The sequence below is a fragment of the Otolemur garnettii genome, unplaced genomic scaffold, assembly GCF_000181295.1.
Source record: "Otolemur garnettii isolate 467f Iridium unplaced genomic scaffold, OtoGar3 scaffold00054, whole genome shotgun sequence".
Classification (NCBI taxonomy): Eukaryota; Metazoa; Chordata; class Mammalia; order Primates; family Galagidae; genus Otolemur; species Otolemur garnettii.
Genome location: NW_003852449.1, coordinates 4,292,193 through 4,315,956, shown reverse-complemented (window position 1 = coordinate 4,315,956; position 23,764 = coordinate 4,292,193). Strand labels below are relative to the sequence as shown.

Here is a 23,764-nt window from a genome sequence, read left to right as displayed (position 1 = left end):
CGGGGTTCTTGTTCTTACTCAGGCTGGTCTTGAACTTGTGAGCTCAAGCAATTTACCCTCCTCAGCCTCCCAGAGGGCTAGGATTACAGGCATGAGCTGCCGCGCCCAGACTCAAATATACATGGTAAAATTTCAGACAAATACATGCCGTAAAAGAGCTTTAGAAAAACTAATGTATGATAGAGAATTCACATTTTGGGGGCAGCGTGGGGAGAATGGATCCTAAGTTCTTTTGGACATTTACAATAGAATTTGCCTTTATTAGACAGCACAAGTTAACAAATTAATGGCAATAAAGGGAAATAAAACCAGAGCAAAAGCTGGAGGGTGAGGTGGGCGGACAGAGGTGTCCAGAGAGGCTCACTTGTTCTTTGAGCTGATTCACTTTCTCCTGGAGAAGCCTCTTCACCAGTTTCAGCTTCTGTTCGACTTCCATCATCCGCTCCTCCATGACACTCACCAGGTGCTCCTGGCTCCCCTAAAAGGAAGTTAAAAAAAAGTACATAATCATTTGAAAATCATGCCATACTTTAAAATCCACTAGTTTCCCCACAAGATGCTGACAGAAAAGGACAGCAAATGTCTTGCCTTTGTAACAAGAAGGATGGATTTCTGGTGAACTAGGAGCTCTGAGCCCTGTGTGGGCTGCACATTAGCAGAGTAACCCTCTCAGAGAAAGAATCAAAGATAAACAAAAAAAACTTACCTGTGTTACCACTGTCCCCTGAGATAAAGCAAAATTCTGAAAACCCAAAATTTAATACCCGTGTGTGCCGATTCTAGTAAAACGGGTATGCGAAGCAAATTAAAAGGTGGTTATCGACCTTCCGTCTCTGACTTTGCTCTTGATACCATGGGCCTCTCAACAAAGAACACCCGGAGTTCACTCAGGGCTGCCTAATGTTTCCAACGGGCTTGCGTCCTGCATGTCGGTTTTTCATTTCAAATGGCTGAGGACGGTGAGGGTGTAGGTGAGGGTGTTAGTGTTTCTTTCTTCGTACTCATCGACTCTTCTTGCCAGTTATTCTAGTCATCTGTTTCCTAATTTAATTTGTCAATGGGAAGCAAACATCTGGACTGGGGGATGGGTTTATCAACAGGGCAGACTGCAAATTAAGAATCTTCTCCCCAGGAAGGACAGCTAGATGAAACAATAGGGCATTCTTCCTGTTCTCACACAGCAGTGAAGGGTTAAGGAGTGGGTGGGTTTTGGAGAGGAAAAAGAAGAACTAGAGAGATTAGTGTCCCTGACTGCCCCCTGCCTCCCTTCACAGGGTTCACAGAGGGAATTTCACATTCCAAAAGGCGCTTAAAATGTTCAAGGGAAGCTCAGGTGTTAATGGCTGATGACCCTTAAAAAAGTCTTTAAAGGCTCAGTTTAAAAAGCACCAGGAATGACCAAGCATGAGTTGAAAGCCAACATCTGTTTGGATATGAAATAACTTCGTAAAAGAAACAGCTACACCGTGTGATTCTTTTGAAGACAAAAATTAAAGTGGGCAAAAGTCTAATGCAGAAAATAAACTTTAAGAAATAAGACTTTGAGAACATTTAGCTTTTTATAAAGGCTATGTTTTAAAAGATAAAGCGGCTTTTTAAAGTTTAAACATGCTTGATTTTCACTTGCCTAAAAAAAAAAAAAAAAAAAAAAAAAAGCAAGACAAAAAAACCTTAACAGGTAATTCAAAGAACATGGCAAAAGAGTGGAAAAAAACAAAGGCGGTCATATATTTAAATTTTATTTTATGTTTCATCAAAATTTTCCCTTTTCCTGTCAAAAACTTTTATATATCTTATACAAAACAGTATAAATAACCCACATTTTCTTCAAATTCCATATATAAAAGTAGTAGTACCTTTTGTTAAAAATAGTGACAACATATGGAATGAGAAAAATATATAGAATACATCCTTTTGAGAATCTTAAATCCATGCTCTTTAAACGGTATAAATAAAATAATTTGTAACAAGATGAAGTTTGTGAATTTGATTCACAAGATCTGTCATCTCTGCATCAATAAATAAGAGACATAATACTGCAAAGGTTTAAACAGTAAAAATAAATAATTTAGAAGAGCACTGGACCCCGACATTTCTCAGCTTGGGTCTGTCTGTGTGGTGCATGTGCATGATGTGTGGGTGTGGACGCGTGTGTGTGTGTGTGTGTGTGTGTGTGTGCACCTGTGTGGTGCATGTGTGTGTGGTGCATATGTGGGCCTGTGTGGTGCATGTGTGGTATGTGGTATGTGTGTGGTGCATGTGTGTGTGGTGCGTATGTGGGCCTGTGTGGTGCATGTGTGGTATGTGGTATGTGTGTGGTGCATGTGTGTGTGTGGTACGTGTGCGTGCATGTGTGGTGTGTGTGTGGGCATGGGTGTGTGCATGTGTGGTGTGTGTGGGCGTGTGTATATGTGTGCAGGTGTGTGCATTTGCATGTCTGCCAGGGTAAGGAAAGCCATCGGTAGCAGCCCAAGTTCACAGGTGCCCAATCCTTCTGTAGGAATCTGCGTGCAGTGCCCGCTGCTCCGGTAGCAAGGCCTAGAGAAAGAAGGCAAGTGGAACACTTCACCCTGGTGTCAAGACTGATTTGGGGGGGTGTCCAAATTCACACATTTATAACGCAAAGCAACTTCTTAAAGCACACATGTTAACACGACATATGCGAGCGAAGCAACACAGAGGCAGAAGAGAGCACGTCACGGCACACACGGAGACAACGTGCGGATTCTGTCAGCATGCTGGATTTTTAGGACTAGTGTCAGCCCGTGAGAGGAGTAGGTACCATCCTGTCATCTGGCTGGAGGACTGTCTTGGATACAAAAGACAGTGTCTATCAGTGTCTATCTGATCCAGGAGTAATTGGAATCAAAAGGTATTTTATAACACTGGTGGGTGGAGACGAGTGTGTGTGACAGCCTTGAGTAGGATCCTGGCCAAAGCCTTCAGCTTAGAAGGCCCAGAAGAGCCTCTCTAGGTCAAGGTTGCGTGATTCAATTATTTCGTGACGAGTTGGAACACCGCTCTAATGCCCTACCAGCTACACAATTTAATTTGAAAATTTAATTTTAATATTAGGAGGCTGAAGCGGTATGTAGAAAGCTCCTAAAAGCAGATTTTAAAGCATATGAGACAAACTTTTGAGTAACAGGCGACAGAAGTAATTCACACCCACAAAGCAGAGCTCTGCGCCAGGCACAGCTGCCATGCGGATGCCACTTTGGGGGCGTGAGAGAAACAGTGGGGGAATCCCTGACGTGAACGGACAGGCAAGGGAGCCCCAAGACAGAAGCAACCCACCCAAAGCAAAAGGGCACTGGCCCCATATAAGGAGGTGGTGGGTTCAAACCCAGCCCCGGCCAAAAACTGCACAAAAAAAAAAAAAAAGAAGCGCTTTGATTCCTTATTCCTAGTTCTGAGTTAACTAAATGGGCAAGCCCCTAAAAAAAAGAATGGTTATGAACGAAGCACTAGGGAGAAATAACCATTCCAGAACCTAGAAAACGTAGACGATGCTGATTCAAAGAGGACGAGAAGAAGACCTTTATGTTCTTAGTTTTCCAAACTAGATCACTGAACAATTTCAGCGAACTATGTTATAACTAGAGGTCTGACTCTGTGTCTTACTATATTAGTTGTGGAAAGTCTCCACTTGTGAATTCCATGGAACTTGGCAGGCTACACCCTTCTGGTCCAAGAAAACTCGGGGTGCTTTGTCAGTCATGTGTACCCAAAAGTTATGCTAGAATTTTGTGACATTTTTGGCCTGAGGTGGGAATACTGGGCCAGGTGTGTGCTACGATAAAACGATACTTGACCTTGAATCACCGTACTTCATCTGCTACAGATGTGCAAGGAAGACCCAGAGCACTTAATTACCTGGTTTAGAAGCCGAGCCCGCCAAAGTAGCACTTCAGCAAACAAAAACACTGCAGTTCTGTGGGTTTAAAGTAGAACCCTCCGACAGAGGATTTCGATTCTTTACCCCCACTTTTGAATTGGCACAACTTTCAAACCAACAGGCAAAATAAATTGGGAAATCTGAGTTTACGGTGAGAGGGAGAAGGGCGTCCCACCTGCGGCGCATGGAGCTCTGAGGCCCGGCTCTCCAGTTCCTCCTGCAGGCTCTGGTTTCTCCTCTCTGCCTGCAGCAGCTGGTGCTGCAGCTGCAGAAACTGCTCCCTGGACACCATCGGACAGGCTGGCTGCTGGGGCAGCTGCAGCTCCCAGGCGTGAGGGGACGGGCTAAGCGTCACAGTGGACCTCAGGTGTGGCCTCTGCAGGACAAGCACAGGCCTGGTCAGCTGTGGTGCCTTCAGCCCCAGAGCTGCCCTTGCACGTGTCAGGCAGAGAGTGATGGAGCCTATGAACTCAGTCACGGCCTCACACCCATTGACAACGTAAGGGGACAGTGCGTGAGCCTGAGATAGATGAAAATAGAAGAGCATTTTGCTTAGATGACATGACTAGTGACCAAGCAGGCTTTCCCAAAAGTTGTAGATTTTAAAAGCAGCTCTTCAACTCGTGACTATAAAGGCATGAAATACATGAGGCACAGAATCTGTCGGAACTCTCTCTTTTTTTCTCACACTGAAACATTTAATTACCACCCACCTGGGATTAGAGTAGGAAAGACGGGGGAGAAGGTGGTTTTGCGTTAGGGTTTTGCCACTTTACATATGATTCAGAAAGATTCTTTCAGGCAAGTGTTCGTGCATACATATTTTCTGACCCCAAGTTAGTAATCTTTTCAAAGAATCTGATCTTACATCTAGAATTACTTTAAACTATCATTGTCACTGTGTACTTACCCCCTTAAATTAAAAATAGCACAGTAGACAGGCACAATAGACAGGCAATTCTGGGGCATAAGGCCACGATATCCTAGAACATCCGGGAATTGAGAGTACACACATATTGAAAGATTTGTTCAGGAAATGATATGGGCATTGACATGCCGGTCAGGGTAGGGGAGAGGACAGGGGAGGAGGTGCTGTGGCCCGGCCAGCGAGCACACCGCCTCATACCTGCTGACTCTCAGGGCTCCACAGAAAGCATGCAACACACGACCAAGTGCCGAGGTCAAGGAGGGGAGACAGGACCTCTCAGGCTCAACTATAATTCAATGTTATCATGAAGCTTCAGAGCCACTATCCATTTCCTTTTTTTTTTTTTTTTTGAGACAGAGTCTCACTCAGTTGCTCTGGGTAGAGTGCTGTGGTGGTGTTACAGTTCACAGCAACCTCAAACTCTTGGGCTCAAGAGATCGTCTTGCCTCAGCCTCCTGAGTAGCTGGGTCAACAGGTGCCTGCCACAATGCCGGCTAGTTTTTCTATTTTTAGTAGAGGTGGGGTCTCACTCTTGCTCAGGCTGGTCTTGAACTCTTGAGCTCAGGAAATCCACCCACCTTGGCCTCCCAGAGTACTAGGATTACAGGCATGAGCCATCTGAATTTCTTGAAGTGGACTATTACCCATTTTGAAATACTCCTAGTGTAGATTCAGAAAATCCACCACTTTGTTTTTCATGAATAAAGAATATGGATAATTGTGATCCCATGATTTTATATCAGTGGGATAATTTTCTCCATAATGATGCCTTCAATATTGAGGAGAAGCCTGATGTGAATATAAAAAGAAATATGTTATGCGCTTAGAGCATGATGAAAATGAATACTGGCTCTTACCCACTTACTGTTACAGTCAACAGAAATGAATGCATGAACAATGAGTTCCATGGGATGGCTCCATGCTATGAAAGTTTATTGAAAGAGAATGCGCTACCTTCACACACTATCTCGGGCAGAGAACTGCACCCTTCTCTGCTACTTCCAACCACTGAGTTCTAGGTACAGGTTAGCCACAGACAAAACAAAAACAAAAGAAAATTACAGGAGTTATAAAAAGAGGAAGAAAAGTATGAGTTATAAAAAGAAAAAGAACAGTGCCATCGTGTACACCATATACGTGAATAAGAGCATATGAAGGACCAACACTTACACTTTTCTGGTTATAAATTTTACAGGACTTAAAATATCTCATGGCTTTAAGTCTGCATCCTCACCTATAATCTGGCTGGTCTGTGAGCTTGCCACTTTTACCTGTCTCCATCCCAATATAATTACGTGGAAGATTCCAGGTCCAGAATGGAATGGATCTCAGGTTAAACCCCTTGTCACAAGGAGAAGCAAAACACAGTACGAACCATAAAATACTTTTGTTGTTCAGGCGAACGGTTGGCTATCACAGAGGTACCCAGCAGACTTGAGTTGCTAATATAGCCTATAATTCTTTTCTTAACTGTTCAAAATGAATTGCTATTGTTAAACATTACCTTATATAGCTGCGAAAGCTCTGGCGTGGGAGTCAAATTCTAGCCCTGACTCTTTCCACTGCTGTCTCACGATTTGCCGTCTTTAATGACAGTGAGGCAGAGTTGCCTTAGATCAGTGGCTTCTAAACTAGCATGTAGAGATGAGGAGAGACCCCTTCCCTCAAGGGAATGCATATGTCGGTTTAGAATCACCTAGAAAGCTTTTCTCAATTCCCTGATCCCAAATATTCTGATGCAGGAACTTCCTCCTGCCTGTTTAGTACCCGTGTCCTCAAGCAGGTAAGAATCCCTGCCAGAGTAAGGAATGCACCTATCCGTCAGGTGAGCTGGGCACAAAAGGTGGTACAAAACCGCTGTACAGCCTTCAGATTGGCCCAATCTACAGAAAGCATAATATAAATAAAAATCCAATTTGTAAGGGGGGAGTGGTTAATGGCTAACAGTTTCTGTCTGGGGTAATCAAAAGTTTTGGAATAAGTGGTAATGGTCGCACAACACAGTGACTGTAATTAATGCCACCACATTGTACAATTAAAAATTGTTAAAACTGGCCAATTTTATGGTCTGTATATATTTACAAAAGTTTTAAAAAGCCAGTGATTTAATATACCAAAACCCACTGTTTTGTACATGTTAAATGTGTAACCCGGGTATCTCAACAAAGCTGTTAATCCAGCCTATAGAAATCTGTGGTATTAACAGTTTAGCCTAATTTCCCAAAGAAAGTTTCATCAGATAGTGTCTGAGATGTTCTTTTCAGTGTTCAAGTTGAAAATCCCTGCCTTTTCCTTATTTATTCAGCTCCAGTGCCAAGGACACTCAATTTCCCGCATCTTTTAGCAAATATTTACTGTTAGATCAGGGGAAAAAATAATGAGAGGAAGTAGCTTTTGACTGCCGGGGCTGGGAGAGCAGGTCAGGGAAGACTCAGCCTGTGGCAGAGCCCAGGGAGGCTCTGGGGATGACTAAGTGCCCCTGTTACCGTTCCTTGCGCTGCTAAACGTACTGGGCTTAGCTTCAGACATCTGACTGTTACAGCATATAATTATTTCATCAGAAAAGCAAGTCTGTATCCAAGCACAATCCACAGCTCAAGGTTTTGAATACATTTATTATATGCTGTCAGAAAAGAAAAAAACAGTTTGGATTTCACTATTTATACTTTCACAAATTGCCCCATTAGTGGGTAAATCAGGGAACGTAAAATGGATAGATGCCTCAGTGGTTCTTTAAATGTTAGTACAACATGTTTTCCCTTATTCACATTTAAAACCAAGCAGATTTGTAAAGTTACCTTTGCATGTGTCCAGCTTTATTAGAGAAAATATTTAAATCTCTCCATTCCTTCCTAGATTCTGGCTTAATAAATACATAGTACTTTTTAAGAACACAAAGACATTTCTTACTTTATGTATAAATTTTACAGTTCACTAAACATTGGATTAATATTTTCATCTAGGCAAAGCAAGCATCTCAGTGAAATATTACTTATTAAGGAGGATTTGTATGTATGTTGTTTTATATCCTGTAACTGAACTTGAAGTTGATCTAGCAGACTGGAACGGACATACAAGCTGACAACAATGTTTTTTTCCTTGAGACAGGGTCTTGCTCTGTGGCGTCATCATAGTTTGCTCACTGTAACCTCAAACTCCCGGGCTCCAGTGATCCTCCTGCCTCAGCCTCCCAAGTAGGAGTACATGTGACTACAGGAGCCCACCACCATGCCCAGCTAATTTTTCTATCTTTGTAGAGATAAGGTCTTGCTCTGTTGCTCAGACTGGTCTCCAACTCCTGGCCTCAAACAATCCTCCCGCCTCAGCCTCTAAAAGTGCTAGGATTACTATGCCCAGCCCAAGCTGACAAGTCTTACAAATCCAGATTTATAAGATGTATCTCCCACAAGTCAATGTTGAGTTATAAAAACTTCTAAATATCAGCCAGCACTAGCTCACAAACTCGCTGCATGCATCTCCTAACTGAAGGGCTGGGTAGAAAGCAATGTCAGTATAATGTTCCAATAGAGAAGGCAAACACAAACACAGATGGTGAGAGAGCTCTGGGCCCGGGCACGGTGTCAGAGTCCTGCCGCCTGACCTGAGTCTGTGAAGCAGAGGCCTTTGCATTTTAGGTCAACATTATTCCTTCCTCTGCAAAGCACTATGGATTTCTATGACAGAGTAATGAAGCAAAAATGTCCCTTAAACTTGGTAAGACAGACCAAAAACTTCAGCTTGGCAGGGTACTTGGATTCTCACAACAGGAATTCAATGCCATGTCTACTCTCTCCCAACAAATGGCTCATTCACGGATTAAAATATTCTTCACGGCTTAGGCCATCTGCTTAGAAACTTACCTCCACGAGCTGCCCATCCAGTTTTACTTGTTTCTTTTTCAGGCCTTCATTTTCCAAATGAACTGTTTCTAATTCTCGTTCAAGGGAATTCATCTGACTGACCTGTTAAAAAAACAGAAAATTCCCTTAAAAAAATCCTGAGTTGCTCTGTTTCACTTTGACAAATCTATGCTAGTCAGAAATCTCAACTCTTGGAAGAAAGCCAAGATAGTTCAGCCGTGGAAAACAACAAACATTGCAATCCAGGGCCTTGCTTACTTTAAGGGACAGTTTGAATCACCAGTCCTCGGAACAGATTCCTTAAGGCGGCTGGCTTTTAAACACAGATGCCACCCACTGGAAGAAATCGGTTTTATCTTACAACACAGCACAGCCACCCACAAGTACATAGATAAGCATAATCAGTCCCAAGCACATATATCTGAAACACTTATCGTCACCATGAGCCAGGCACTCTGGCATTTTCCAGTATATCTTATTAATACAAAATGCTTGTTTTCCCTAAGTCAATTTCATGATCCTCTACTGTGGCTCTACAGTGGGAAAAACACTGCCTTAAGGCAAAGTTAAAGGTTTAAAATTGAGAGCACATAAAACCTGATTTATACAACTCCTTTCTCTGTCTTACTTATTGTTTTAGAGACAGATTCTCACTCTGTCACCCCAGTTGGAGGGAAGAGGTGAAATCATAGCTTATTGCAGCCTCCAGTCCCTGGGCTCAAGCTACCCATGCACCTTGGCCTCCTGCGTAGCAGGGAGGACCATAGTCATACACCACCACGCTTGGCTACTTTATTTTTATCTGTGTAGAGACAGGATTGTGTTTTATTGCCCAAGATGGTCTTGCACTCCTGGCATAAGGGATCCTCCCCAAATTCTGGGATTAAGGGCACGCGCCATTGTGCCTGGCCCCTCTCAATTTTAAAGATGAAATTTGATGATTTTGTGAGTATTCATTTTTGGAATTTTCTTTACCACAGGAAGAATCCAGGGCAATACAGAACAGTGGCAGTCAGAACACTGCTAAATAGGAAACATGTGACACTATTCCAGAATGCTGAGTTTGCCTGTATCAAGGAATGCTGCAGAGAGCAGTAGGAATTGTTAAACAAAAGTGGAATCTTCCAGGTCCATTTAAAATTGTTATTTAAAAACCTGTCACATTTCCCCTCATGAATAAAGGTTTAAAGTTGAGAGTATATAAAACCTGATTTATACAACTCCTTTCTCTGTTCTACTTATTTTTTTAGAGATAAATTCTCTTTGATGAAACCCACTCTCTTTCTAAAATGTTTACGTTAACGTACCTGAAATTAAATGACATTTCAGCTTTGTAGCACACCTGGCCTTTCTGTTGCAAATGGTCATAATAAAAATTTTAAAAAATTTTATGAATATTTTATTTCATTCTTCCCACATTTTTAAAGAAATAGCTTTTTTTTTTTTTTGACAAAGAATATCATTTTGTCACCCTTGATAGAGTCCTGTGGCATCATGGGCTCACAGCAACTTCAAACTCTTAAGCTCAAATGATCCTCTTGCCTTGGCCTCCCAAGTAGCTGGGACTATAGGCGCCCACTACAATGCCCAGCTAGTTTTCCTATTTTTAGTAGTGATGGGGTCTCACTCTTGTTCAGCCTGATCTTGAACTCAAGCTCAAACAATCTACCTGCCTCAGCCTCCCAGAGTGCTAGGATTACAGGCGTGAGCCACCGCACCCGGCTAAACAAACTACATTTTTAGGAAGGGAAGGTAATAGTGAAAATTTGAGTTTCAGTTTAGAAAAAGAAAGAAAAATAAGTGACCACCACCATCCCAGAACAACAATGGTCTAGAACTCTGACGTCTGGGACAAAGCAAGCTGCCTGCAGCAGTCTGACCACATGGCTACTGGCTCCCACGTGGCCTCCACGGCATTCATTCTCTTGAATAGACCCTTTCTACAGGACACCAAGGTGAGGCTGTGTGGCAAACAGAATACAGCAGGAATGTTGGTCAGTCACTTCAAAGGGTTCTCTTAACAGCACCACAGCTCTGCCTTGGTCTTCTGGTCTCACGTCTGTCTCCTCACTCCCTCAGGGGGAAGCCAGCTACCATGTACAGAGAAAAGGCCCAGGTGGTGAGGAGCTGAGATCTCAAGCAAGCAGCTAGCAAGGACCAGAATCCTCTTGCTCAGAGTTACATGAGTGCACTTGGAAAGTAGATCCTCTTTCCCAGTGAAGCCTTCAGATAACTGCAGCCCTGGCCAACATCTGGACTGCAACCTCCTGAGAGCCCGAGTTAGACCACCCAGCTAGGCAGCTTCCGGATGCCTGATCCATTCAGAATGGGACAACAAATGCTTGACTTTGCCACACAGCAATAAATAATCCAGACCGTATTAAGATGTTTCTGATATCCAGGCTATAGGTACATATCGGCTAACTTACAAAGGCTTACAACACTAATGAAGATGGTTAACTGCCTTCTGTATTAAAGCTTAAAGTAAAGGGCTCTTTTTACAGCCCTTATTCAATCAGAAAGAACTATGATACTGTTTTGACAGGAGATATAAGGAAGAACTATAATGTGCCACTGTAATCCTTTCCTGACACGCACACATGACAAGAAACACACACTTGGGGACACATCAGAGAGACGGCGCAGCACAAGCACATTCCCGCAAAGCCCACCTTTCTGTGTGCAGGAGCTCGCTCTTTCTGAAACTGTTCACACTCTCTCTTTAAGTTAAACTTTTCTTGCTCTGTGGGTTTCACAGGACCTGATGGGTTTAGATGTTTTTGGTGCTTGGGAAGAAGGTTGGATTCCAGTTGACGGACCTAACAACAAAGACAAAATGCCAATACAATCATCCACCCAGGAAAATAAAGGACACAGGAAGCTTCAGTTCAGCACTTGGGTCCTGTTGCAACTTCCTTTTCTGTCAAACCCGTCAAAGATCGAAGCCTCCTCTTCTGGATTTCAAAAGATCCTCTGTAGGTAAATCTGGTTGGGTCTATAAGCCCAACACTGTAAGGACAAGACAGAATAGGGGACTCGGAGTCAAAAAGTGTATGTGACGTGGCTGCCAAGGAGACGAACAGAGCAGTTCCAGGCACTTTTATTCTGACACAAGCATTACTGTCAGGAGTGAACGAGATGACAGGCCTCTCTACTCTGTGTTGTACTGTTCACACCTGAAACAACTAAGTTCCCTGAAGACAGGGACTGTTTCTGGCACAGAGTAGGTGTTCCAAATGGACACCTATGACTCCTGAGAGCGCGGCCTCTCAGAAGAGGTATTGAAGATGAGGTTAAGGATCATTGATCAGCTACCTGGCAAAGGTGAAGAATTCAAGCACCAGTTTGGTGGTTGGAAAAGATAAACTTTACTGATCATCCCAACTTTGAAATGCTGAGTAATTTCCAGAGGGCACCTTTTCTCTTTTAAGGAATTAGTTAGACCTGTTAGCTCTAAGTTTTGCTGGTTTTGTACTCATAGTCTTGGTGGCTGGATAATTTAATGAAAACTATATGGTTAACATCATTTCCATGAGTCTGTAGTTTGGATATGAGGATTAGAAGTATCAATATATTTTAATATAGAACTGGCTATACAAAGCAAAAGAAACGTTTTATAACCATAGGGTAAAATTATATGCAAGTACGATAAGTTATACATTCTTAAAAATAAGTCTGCTGTAGCAGGATACTCAAATTCATGCCCTTGAACCATTTCAATCAATGTTAAACATCCATCTTCCTATCAAACTAGTCATTTTCAAACAGATGCCACCACATGCAACTTCTCAAGTCACCTTCTCCCGGGAGTGTGTGAGAGCTGCTTTGGTGTTATGAACCACAGTTTGGAGTCTCTCGTTCTCTTGCCAAAGCAGCTGCTGTTCCTCATTCATCAGATGGTCCAACTTGCCCCAAGAAAGCCTTTGCTGCAGGTTATGGAACCCTGGTGGGTGGGTAGCTGTCTCCGGGGCCCAGTTCTTAAGAGAGAATTGCAGAGTTAAGTAAGCCTTAAAAACAAGATGATGGGTAATTTCTATTTTGAGAAGGGCATCGTATTTACCTAATGACAACAGTTTATACTTCTTTCAACCCTTACCTTTGTCTTCTCATGAAAGACATAAATATACATAAATATGAAAAAAACACCCAATATTCTTGGAGTATGACTTTAAAAAAGGTTTGAAAATTCTTTGTTTGAAATGGTCTTTGGCAAAACAGTCCCATCAAGTCCGATAGCAAATATGATTGTAGGACAAGTCCCAGTTCTGTTTGGGATCCAAGTATATAGAGATTGGTGGCTTAAGAAAACTGCCTGGGCAAGATGGTGAGACTTTGGTCTCAAAACCATGAAAACCAATCCTTCATTTCTGGCTGGAAAGCAAAAAAAAGTCTTCTTTGAGCCTAGAAAACACTCTCTACTCTTTTGATTGATGGGGGACACAAAGGGAACTCTGAGACGCACTGCCAGCTCGCGAGCTTCCACAAGCCCAACCCCACTGTCATTTTCACACTTGCAATCATATCCTTTTTTAGAATCCAAAGCACATACTGTCTGTGCAATTAAGGGCTAAATGCAGGAATATGCTTTAAGCTACCAAAGTGATTTTTTGGATCTTGAAAATCATTTAAAAAATAAAGTAACACAACTACATAAGCCTCCTGCCTTTTAAGTCAAACATGAGAAAGAAAAAAAAGTTACAATCTCATTTTGAGAAAAACGTCAGTCCAGAAGTAATTTTTTAAAAAAAAAGTTTCACTAAGAGATAGAATAATTGAATCAGTGCCTCCTTTTACTAGAGGACAAAAATCTTAAGATCTACCCCAAGATTGACACTCACATGTTCTTAATTTATTTGTGCACCGGTAAAGCAGCATTGTGATATATTAAAATGAGATAGTCTCTATACCACCACAGTGTTCCGACGGTTGACACCCCAGCGAACGCTTCCTGGACTTTCTGGCATCACAGCAAAAACTCATTTGGTAGCAATGAATTATTTCCCGAAATTCAGTACTAACATGTGTCCCAAAGGTTGCCCCTACAGTCGCATCCAGAGGGAAAAGGAGAAATTGTAGCTAAATGTTCCTTTATTCACAAAAATACAATTTCCCATTTTCCCTATGGATGGCGACTTTAGGGGTGACCTTTGAGGCATCCTGTATTGTTTTACGCCACAGTTTTCTTTTCCAGTAAATGTTTTAGTTTTTTTTTTTGCACCCTGGATGTGTTTCCTAGATAAATTTATTGCAACATTTTTCTTGACTTAATTTATTTCGGGTCACATGAACACTTTTATCTGTAATTTTACTAAGAAAACATTTTAATTTCATTACTACAAAACTCAACTGAGCTATGATCTTCTGACTTACTGAGTATAAAAACTACCTGTTTTGTACCATGATTCCACGTATATAAAGTTCAGAAAAAAGCGTCTCTAATCTATAGCTACAGAGAGTGTGAAAGTGGTCCCACTGGGGTTACCCACTAGAGGGCACAAGGAGAGCCAGCTAGGTGCGGGAACTGCTCTCCATTTTCATCTAAGTGGCAGTAACACAACCACACACAGAGGTATGTAAACTAAATATATTTATGGATACGTATATAGACACATAAAAATAATCAAGTTACAGACTTAAAACTTGTGCACGTTACTGTAAGAAACTTATAGTTCAATAAAAAAAGAAATTACCTTGTCGCTAGCATTCTGAAGTTGCTGGTGTAAAGACACCACTTCTTGTGTTAAAGCCTCCTTCTCCTGCTGAGTTACTCGTAGGTCAGCTTTAATCTGAGACATTTGCAGGTTTACGCTCTGCAGGGCATCTTCTAAGTCCTGAACCTGCGTCATGAGAACAGTCTTACCTCACCACACAGACCCGTGTGCCTGACCTCTAGCATGTCTGGGAAGGAATGAACAAGGACCAAGGAACTCCAAGGTCACTTCTATTCATGTTTACTACACCCAGCTTTCTTTTCAGTAGCTCCATGGCAACCCAAGATATTATATATACTTATAGGATGCTAAATTTTATTTAGGACAATGACAAACTCTGCCTAGAGCAAGGTATTGCTAATACTGTCATCTGGTAGATTACCAAGCCTCTTACAGAACCACTGAGGGCCAACTGGCATCACAAAAGATGGTTTCAGGGAATTTTGTAGAAATTATGTTTTAGCCTGTGGTGTTGCGTTATAAAGGATCTCTCAGTTGAAAATGAAAATACATACTTGTAGATTCCCATTGCATACTAATATCTCATAAATTAAAAAGACCCTGAAATTTATAAAAGGAATGTTGAATGAGATTGTTAACTATAGTAGGGCACGAACCGGCCTCAGACGTTCTATTTCTAAATTGGGAAAACGTAATCATTTTTATATACTCTTCTCAAGCTTTCATAAGTAATCTCACAATTAGTGGACATTAAGGAAATAACATTTGTTTTATCCACTATAAAAATATGTCAAATGCTGCTCAAGCTGATCATTCTGGGCCCCTTTGGCAACTGCCACCTGATCTTTCTTTCCACTGGGATTTCTGATAGAAAACACAGGACGGCACTAGCTGTGAAGACAAGAACTGGCCACGTACCTTTTCCTGGGAAGCCACCAGCTGTGATTTTAAGCTCTCACTTTGGTGCTCCCAAGACTTCTGTTCCTGCTTCATCGTAGCAATCCTGTGCTCTAAAAGACTTGATTTTGCCAACTGGTTCAGGAAGAGAAGAGAGGCACAGAGTGTTTTTGTAAGTGTATCTAGCTTTCATTTACACGCCTCCACTTACATTGTCAAGATCGAGTACAATCGAATTATGTGGTGGAACAGGACAAGGTTAAAAAATAATTACTTTTACTGACTCCTTGTTCTACCCATAATTTTTTTTTTAGGGGGGATTGCCCATTTTTCTTTCTTACTGCCTCACATTTTCAGGGTGGAAGATGGAAGGCTGGAAGGCAGTGAGAAATCTCAAGAGTGTGCCACGGTAGGAGAATATGGAATACCGACCGCTAAGGCAATGCTTTCAGATCTGCTGGAGAAATATAATGGAAAAAAGTGTCTGAGTCCATGAAATAGATCTCAGATTACTAAAAACAATGTTTAGATTATATACAACAAAACATGTTAAATAATTACAGTAAGTAGCATTGTGATACATTAAAATGCAACAAAATTTATATTATTGATTTAATAATAAAATTTTCTTTGCGATAGTCTCACTCTGCTGCCCTGGGTTGAGTGCCATGGTGTCATCACAGCTCACAGCAACCTCAAACTCTTGGGCTCCAGCGATCCTCCAGCCTCAGCCTTCTGAGTAGCTGGGATGACAGGTGCCTGCCACAATGCCCAGCTAATTTTTCTATTTTTTTTTTATTAGTAGATATAGGGTCTCGCTCTTGCTCAGGCTGTTCTTGAAGTCCTGAGCTCAAGCAATCCACTGTCTCAGCCTCCCAGAATGTTAGGATCTTAAGTGTGAGGCACTGCACCTGGCCAATAATAAAATTACTCAATGACTAATTTAGACTCTGTCACACTCATGGCTTCAGGAAATCTAGGGTCACGTCATGCTGTTTGAGGGGACTTTGGAATAATCGGGCTAACAGGGTAGGCCCACATGCCACCATGCAGAGAAAGGCTCTTCACAAGTACACTGCACAGCGACGGTAAACCAGTCTTTTATTTTTACTACCTTGTCAACGCAGCTATTTAATTCTTCACTTAGAGCCTCCTTTTCTTTCAGCAATTTTTCATTGTAGCTTAGAACGCTAGAAATCTTTTGCTGGAAGTCAGAGAGATCAGGACATCTGCGCAGCTGTAAGAGAGAAATGAATAAGCCTCCCATCACATCTCACGGCTGTAAGCAGAGAGATGTGTTTATAAACCAGGCCTTTCTGCAGGGACCGCAGAGGACATGCAGACTCTAGTGCACTACAGTCAACTTTAACAAAATGTTCACTACCGGGTTCTCTCTGCTGCCCACATGACCGCTGAAGTGTCTGCTCAAAGAGACTCAATCGGCCAGACACTGTTGATCCCAGCTCTGCATTTTACCTTCAGGGTTAAAATGACACACTGCCCTTCTGTCGCCAGTGTAACTTATGCACATTTAACATATTATATTTTCTCATACTTTTTTTTTTTTTTTGCAGTTTTTGGCCAAGGCTGGTTTTGAACCCGCTACTCCCGGTATATGGTGTGGGTCTACTCCACTGAGCCACAGGTGCCACCGTTCTCACACTTTAACTAGAGAAAACCTTTTTTAAGAAGTTTCCGTTAAGACTTTAGAGTCTGCATGAACCTATACAAGGTAGGACACAAGGGCAAGTTTAAAGACTAAAGTATTCGTTTTCTAGCTTATTCCATGTGCCCTTCCCTTCACAAGATGCCAAGGCTGACCTGCCCTGACATGCTGCTGTGTGGACGCACAATGGCCGTTGCTGCCGTACTCTTATAGAACTAAGACAGACAAAGGCTGTTTTGGTCTTTCATGGCACCACTATTGGGACGACAGGTATGTGGGCCAGACACCTCCTAAAACATCACAGAGGCCCCAGATTTACCCACAGATGTCAGTGGCACATTCCCCCAGTGCACACACATTGCCAAGGGTCCCAGGATGGGGGAGCAATCCTCACCACGCCAACCCTGTTGAGAACCACTCCTTTAAAGACTGTTTCTTCCACTCCTTAATCCTTTCCCAAAGTTGGTAAGTTGTTTTTGTTTTTGTTTTTGTTTTTTGAGATGGAGCCTCAAGCTGTCCCCCTGGGTAGAGTGCCATGGCATCATGCTCACAGCAACCTCCAGCTCCTGGGCTCAAGCGAGTCTCCTGCCTCAGCCTCCCAAGAAGCTGGGACTACAGGCGCCCGCCACAACCCCTGGCCATTTTTTGGTTGCAGCTGTCATTGTTGTTTGTCAGGCCCGGGCTGGGGATTCGAACCTACCACCTTAGGTGTATGTGGCTGGCGCCTTAGCCGCTTGAGCCACAGGCGCCGAGCCAGTTGGTAAGTTTTTAACTTGACTGCAATTCACCTGGTTTTCAAATTTTCTTTCTTTCTTTCTTTTTTTTTTCTTTTTGACACAGTCTCATTCTGTCATCCTAGGTAGAGTGCTGTGGTGTCAGCCTAGTTCACAGCAACCTCAAGTTCTTGGGCTCAAGCAATCCACCTGCCTCGGCCTCTCAGAGTGCTAGGATTACACGTGTGAGCCACACCCCGGCAGCTTTCAAATTTTTAATTCTTTATTATCGTTCTGATTTTATGGCCATCTTTCTACTTCCCACTGAAGTTCTTTTACATTTAGCTTTAGGAATGATATGACAGGAGGCAGGAGGATCATTTGAACCTAGGAGTTTGAGGTTGCTGTAAGCTAGGGCGATGCCACAGCACTCTTCGCCTGGGTGAAGAGTGAGGCCTCGTCTCAACAAAGAGGAGAGAAAAGGCATAAGAGGGACCAGCCTTACCTAAGTCTCACCAATCAGGAATGAACAGAACTACGAAAGTTAAGAGCAAGAAAATTACCCTCTTTTTAAATAAACTTATGTTCCTCTATCACCTGGCTGAGAGAAAGTAAAACAATAAATTTGGGGGGGGGCAGTTTTTGGCCAGGGGCTGGGCTCGAACCTGCCACCTCTAGCACATGGGGCTGATGCTTTGAGCCACAGGTGCCTCCCTAAAACAATAACTTTTTAAAATTGAAGTGGTTGGGATTCATTTGTAGCAATGGAATTTTAGAGTCTGTAACATATAGAGGTTACATTCTAGAAAAATTTGCAGTAGGAATCCTCACAGACTTGACCAAGCAGTAGCTGGTCAGTGGGACTCAGTACTGAGGACGTCTGGCTGGGAAGCCCAGACCATCAGGTGCACGCTGCTCTGTGAACCCCCGTAAGCCACACCGTCTTACCTGTTTCACTTTCTCCAGTTCATCCTTGAGAAGGAGGTTCTCCTGTTCCAGGGTATGGGTTTGTATTTTAGCTTCAGAAAGTTCTGCCTCCAGAGAAGACACTAACCTGGAGGACTATGAGAAAAATGAAAAAGTCAAGTAACAGACATATTCATGCAGGCGGAACTTTACTAGGCCCACTAGGCGATGTTAGGGAAACAATAACACAATTCAGCGATGCACTGTTTATGATCCTTTATCCTCATGCTAGGCAGAACCAACCAAAGTAACCTTTTCAAAGAGTTTCCACTTAATGGCACACATACGATTCCTAAGGTAGTTTCTGCATATTTCTCTCATGTAAAGTTATTCTCTTTCTCTTGGCAGAGATGCTTTGAAACTATGCAATCCTATTTCTACTTAAACTTCTGCTTATTAATTTTAGTATCTGTCAATGAGTTTAGTTCACCATTTATTAATGGGCTGTTTCCTTAATGCTGATTTTTTTCTTATTTCTATCTTTCTTTCTACATTTATTTACTTTATTTTGTTTATTTATTTTGAGATAGAGTCTCACTTTGTTGCCCTTGGTAGAGTGCCATGGCATCATCGAAACTCACAGCAACCTTAAACTCTTAGGCACAAGTGGTCCTCTTGCCTCAGCCTCCCAAGTAGCTGGGATTACAGATGCCCACTACAATGCCTGGCTATTTTTTAGAGGTGGGGGTCTCGCTCTTGCTCAGGTAGGACAATCCTCCCATAGTGCTAGGATTACAGGTATAAGTGACTGTCATCCTGGATGGAGTGCTGTGGTGTCAGCCTAGCTCATAGCAACCTCAAACTCTTGGGCTCAAGCAATCTACCTATCTCAGCCTCCCAGAGTGCTAGGATTACAGGTGTGAGCCCCACGCCCAGCTCTTTTTAATTTTTTTTTTTTTGAAAATATTCTTTTCCTGGCACCATGACAATGTTTCAGGCTTACCTTATATTTTCTCTGCCCCCGCTTTGGAATTAATCATTTTTCCAAGGAATCCTGGTTCCTTTCATAGGAAAATGGTGTTTAGAAACCGAGCTCAGGGCACCCCACGCACACAATCACACCTGTATTTCTCTATCTATCTGGCTGTGTGTGTGTACACTGTAAGTTTACACTAATATTTCAGATCCCAGTCCCAACATCAGAGGGCTCATCTCAGCATTCCCTCCCTCCCACTTGCAACTCCCCTCTCCCCTGAGGACACACAGCAGGTCTCACTGCCTCCCGCCTACTTCCTCATCTGTCTTCATACACCGAAGTAGAATCACTACCCGTGGAGCACACTGACCAACTTATGGACAGTTTGTTTCTCGTTAGCTTGGACAGCGTCACGATATTAATTCTCTGCCTCGGTGCAGTAGTATTACCCATTTATGAGACAGTTAGACTTCTTTTTCTTTATGTTCCATTTTTGCAGCCCCGCCTCCTCCCTGATTAGTTTTACTTGTGCACTTATTTGGGTACAGAGTACGTGAAACACGACTATGGTTCTCAGAGTCTGAACTCTGCAAAAGGCAAACTCAGAAAGTGCCGTTCTACATCCCCTTCTCTCTATATGCACAGAGGTGTATCACGGCTTCTCATTTAAGCTTTTCTTTTTTTCTCTTGAAAAGTACGTCCTAGAGGCTGGGTGTGGAGGCTCATGCCTATAACCCTACCACTCTGGCTGAGGCAGGTGGGTTGTTTAAGGTCAGAAGTTCAAGACCAGCCTGAGTAAGAGTGAGACGTATCTCTACTAAAGAGAGAAAATTAGTTGGGTGTTATGGTGGGCACCTGTAGCTCCAGCTACTTGAGAGACTGACGCAGTAGGATCACTTGGGCTCAGAAGTTTGAGCTATGATGATGTCTCGGCACATAAGGTGACATAGGGACACTCTGTCTCAAAAAAAAAAAACAACAAAACACCCCAAACCCTAAACTAGTATGTCCTGGAGATCATTTCATATAGAGCTCTTCCTTCCTTCCCTTTTTTAAAAACCCAGGTGCATAGTATTCCTTTATGGTACAAATGCACCCACATTTATTCACCTACCCTCCCATGTGTGAACACTATTTTGCCATTACAAACAGTGTTTTGCTGAATAACCCAGTGCAAGTGAATTTTCATCCTGTGGGAGGCGTATCTTTAGGGTAGATTCTTACAAGGGAGACTACTGGGACAAAAGGTAAACACATTAGGATTGTTAGGTGTTGCCAAATTTATCCCCAAAAAGGTAGCAGCAGTTTGCATCTCCCCAGCAGTGCGGGAAGGGGTCTGTTCCGCCACAGCCTGGCCAAGAGAGTATGTTCATATTTATAAATTGTTGCCAGTCTTATAGGTAATAAATTATATATCAGTGTTGTTTTAATTTGCAGTTCTCTAATTATGAGTGATTCTGAATATTTTTCCATAGGTTTGAAGGCCACTTTTATATTTTTTGCTACATTATCTGTTCCTGTATCTTTCCAATTAGCCCTTCTCTCTGGATGCTGTAAATATTTTCCTCTAGTTTGTCCACTGTCTTTCGACTTTGTTTATGGTATCTTTCTGCCACGTAAAAGCCATCTTTCAAAATATAATTTCTTTTATGGCCCCTGGTTTTTGAGTCACAGTGAGACGGCCTTTCTTTTACACAAGAGTTACAGACGTGCTTTCTTCTAGTACTTGTACAGTTTTGTGTTTTATATTTAGGCTCCTAATCCAGTTGAAGTTTATCCTTGTGTACAGTATGAAATACGGGTCTGATTTTATCTATTCCCAAAGGTCAACCTAATTCTCCAAGCACCATTTATTAAAAAGTCCATCTTTACCCCAGTGGTTTGAGAAGCTACTTTTGTTACGCACTAGGATTCCCTTTTATTTGGGTCTAATTCTAGACTTTTGTTCCACTTACCTATTTGTCTATTCATGTACCAGCACCACACCACTTTACTTCTTAAGGCTTTGTGGGTAAGAAACTGAACACAAGCATTTCTTCACTTCTTGGGATTTTTCCAACAAAGCTGCAGGTGTCTACAGACCGTACCTGCTCTTTGCAGCGTCCCAACTCCTCTTCCAGATTAGACTTCTCTTGTTCCCAGTCCTCGAATGCACCGTTCCCTGGCTCTTCTTCCTTCTGGCGTAGCATTTCTGCCAGGCGTTGATTAAGTTCTTGTAGTTCTTCCTGATCTCGAGAGCTCTTTTGGCTAAGTTCTGTATTTTCCAAATCCAACTGTTGGTTTTTGATTTTTAATTCTGAAATCTAATTAAAATTGAAATAAGTTTTAAAAACTTGTTACCCTACTTGTGATAAAAAACAGACATAGAGACATAATTGTTTTTCCCCCTCTCTCTATATAGATAAGTTTTAAAAATATACATTTCATGACAGAAATACTACAGACTCATTATCACAAACTCAGTCAATTCAGAAGTGTCTGAAGAAGTGAGACACTCAGCTTCACCCCACCACAGAGGACCCACCGTCCAGAGGAATAGGCAGCCTTCCAGAGCTTTCTCTATGTGTGTACAAAACCCATAAACACATGGAGATTCTTTATTTCTTATTAGCAAAAAACTGGATCATATCATTTTTGAACTGCTTGCTTTTATTCACTTATAACATCTTATTCTTTTCTTTCCAAGTCAAAAACTACCATAAGCTCTGCTTTTTTTTTTTAAGTGACTATAGGATATTTCATAATGCATTGATCCGTTCCCATACTGATAGATGTATAAGTTTAAAAAAAAAATCATTATTTCTTTAATTATGAAGAAACAAAACAATCTTCTGGAAAATCCATTTCCACACAGCAGCATTTTGTATTTAGGATTGTTTTTTAGAAATAGGGTCACTAGGTTAGAAGGTCTGTCCATAATCATTATTTTCATAGCTCTCCCCAGAACGTCTTCTGCACAGTGCTACCCACTATGATCCCATCAACAGGGTTTGAATTCACTCATTCTTTATATCCTCTTCGATACTAGATGATGTCAATCTTTAAGTTTTACTACTTCAATAGGTGAAAAAACAAATTCACTTAATTTGCACTTTCGTACTCACTAATGAGGCTATGTTTTTTGTATGTTGAACCTCTTTTCTGTGATTTGGCTGTTCATATTGATTACCTATTTTCCAACTGGATTTTGCCGTTTATTTCTAAGTGTCTGAAATATATTTTGGATGTTAACACTTTGTCTATTTCAAGTACCAAGAATACTCTTGCTCTCAGTATGTCCTTGTCCTTGACGGTTTCAGACAGTTTTCTAAATGGCCTTCCCTTTTCACAACTGCATATGGTAAGACTATGCAAATTGAGCTTTGAATGGTACAAGCTCTCTGACTAAATCATCATTCTGTGAAATGATATGCTGGTTAACTGGCATTCTCTATCTGTGAAATTCTGTCCTTAACTTTATCTTTTCAATCATGGTGAGGAAAATGGGAGGGCCAACGTTAACTGAAACTACTCACACACTACAGCTAGTATTTCATAGGGATGGTTTTAGAGAGATCGCCTCCTTATGATTATAAAGCTTGTGTGAAAAACTTAGGGTCCAGACCAGCATTTTTCAACCTTTTTTATTTCCTGACACACTTGAACCTATAGTTAAACTTCCACAGCATACTTAAATTATGTTGATTAAAAAAAAAAAAAAGAGTAAAAAAAGAATATACTTACTGTACTTGGAACTCGTTTGGAAATAATTTCATTAATGATCTTTAAAAATGTTTGTAGCACACCTAAGATCCTCTCACAGCACATCGGTGTGCCATGGTCTAGAATATCACTGGTCTAGAATAATACATACATTATTTCACAAAAAACCAGGAATGTACTTTAGAGTCAGAATGAGGTGCGGTTCCATTTTCAAGCTCAGAATGTATAACCTTACCATCACTAGCCATGTTATTTTAGTAGCATATCCTGTAAATTTGTGAATTTCAAATAAAAAAAAAGAAAATTTCAGACTAAAGAAATATTGAGTATTTTCTCACCTGTTTCTTTAAATTTTCAACCATCTTCTGCACTGCCGTTTTTTCTTGTTTTACAGTTTCTATTTTTTGCCTAAAAAAAAGGATAAAATAAAATTTAAGAGTTAGGCTTTAAAAGTTAGAGTAAAATAGCTTTAGTCCTTACAAAAATGTCTTAAGAAAATTTAAGTCGGCTCGGCACCTATAGCTCAACCGGCTAAGGCGCCAGCCA

At 41.7% G+C, this 23,764-nt stretch overlaps 1 protein-coding gene across 1 annotated transcript in view; it reads right to left on the bottom strand.

Moving 5' to 3' along the window:
* Positions 1 to 244: 244 nt before the first annotated feature.
* NIN (ninein) overlaps positions 245 to 23,764 on the bottom strand; it is a 96,456-nt gene continuing 72,936 nt past the window's right edge. The window contains exons 18-28 of the mRNA XM_023514491.1: positions 23,557 to 23,626; positions 21,604 to 21,819; positions 18,583 to 18,696; positions 16,370 to 16,492; positions 15,277 to 15,390; positions 14,377 to 14,523; positions 12,484 to 12,663; positions 11,359 to 11,505; positions 8,687 to 8,788; positions 4,074 to 4,274; positions 245 to 478 (exon numbers count right to left, since the gene is read on the bottom strand). Of these exons, the coding sequence (XP_023370259.1) occupies positions 284 to 478; positions 4,074 to 4,274; positions 8,687 to 8,788; positions 11,359 to 11,505; positions 12,484 to 12,663; positions 14,377 to 14,523; positions 15,277 to 15,390; positions 16,370 to 16,492; positions 18,583 to 18,696; positions 21,604 to 21,819; positions 23,557 to 23,626 (1,609 nt within the window). The 3' untranslated portion in view covers positions 245 to 283. The remainder of the gene's footprint in view (positions 479 to 4,073; positions 4,275 to 8,686; positions 8,789 to 11,358; positions 11,506 to 12,483; positions 12,664 to 14,376; positions 14,524 to 15,276; positions 15,391 to 16,369; positions 16,493 to 18,582; positions 18,697 to 21,603; positions 21,820 to 23,556; positions 23,627 to 23,764) is intronic.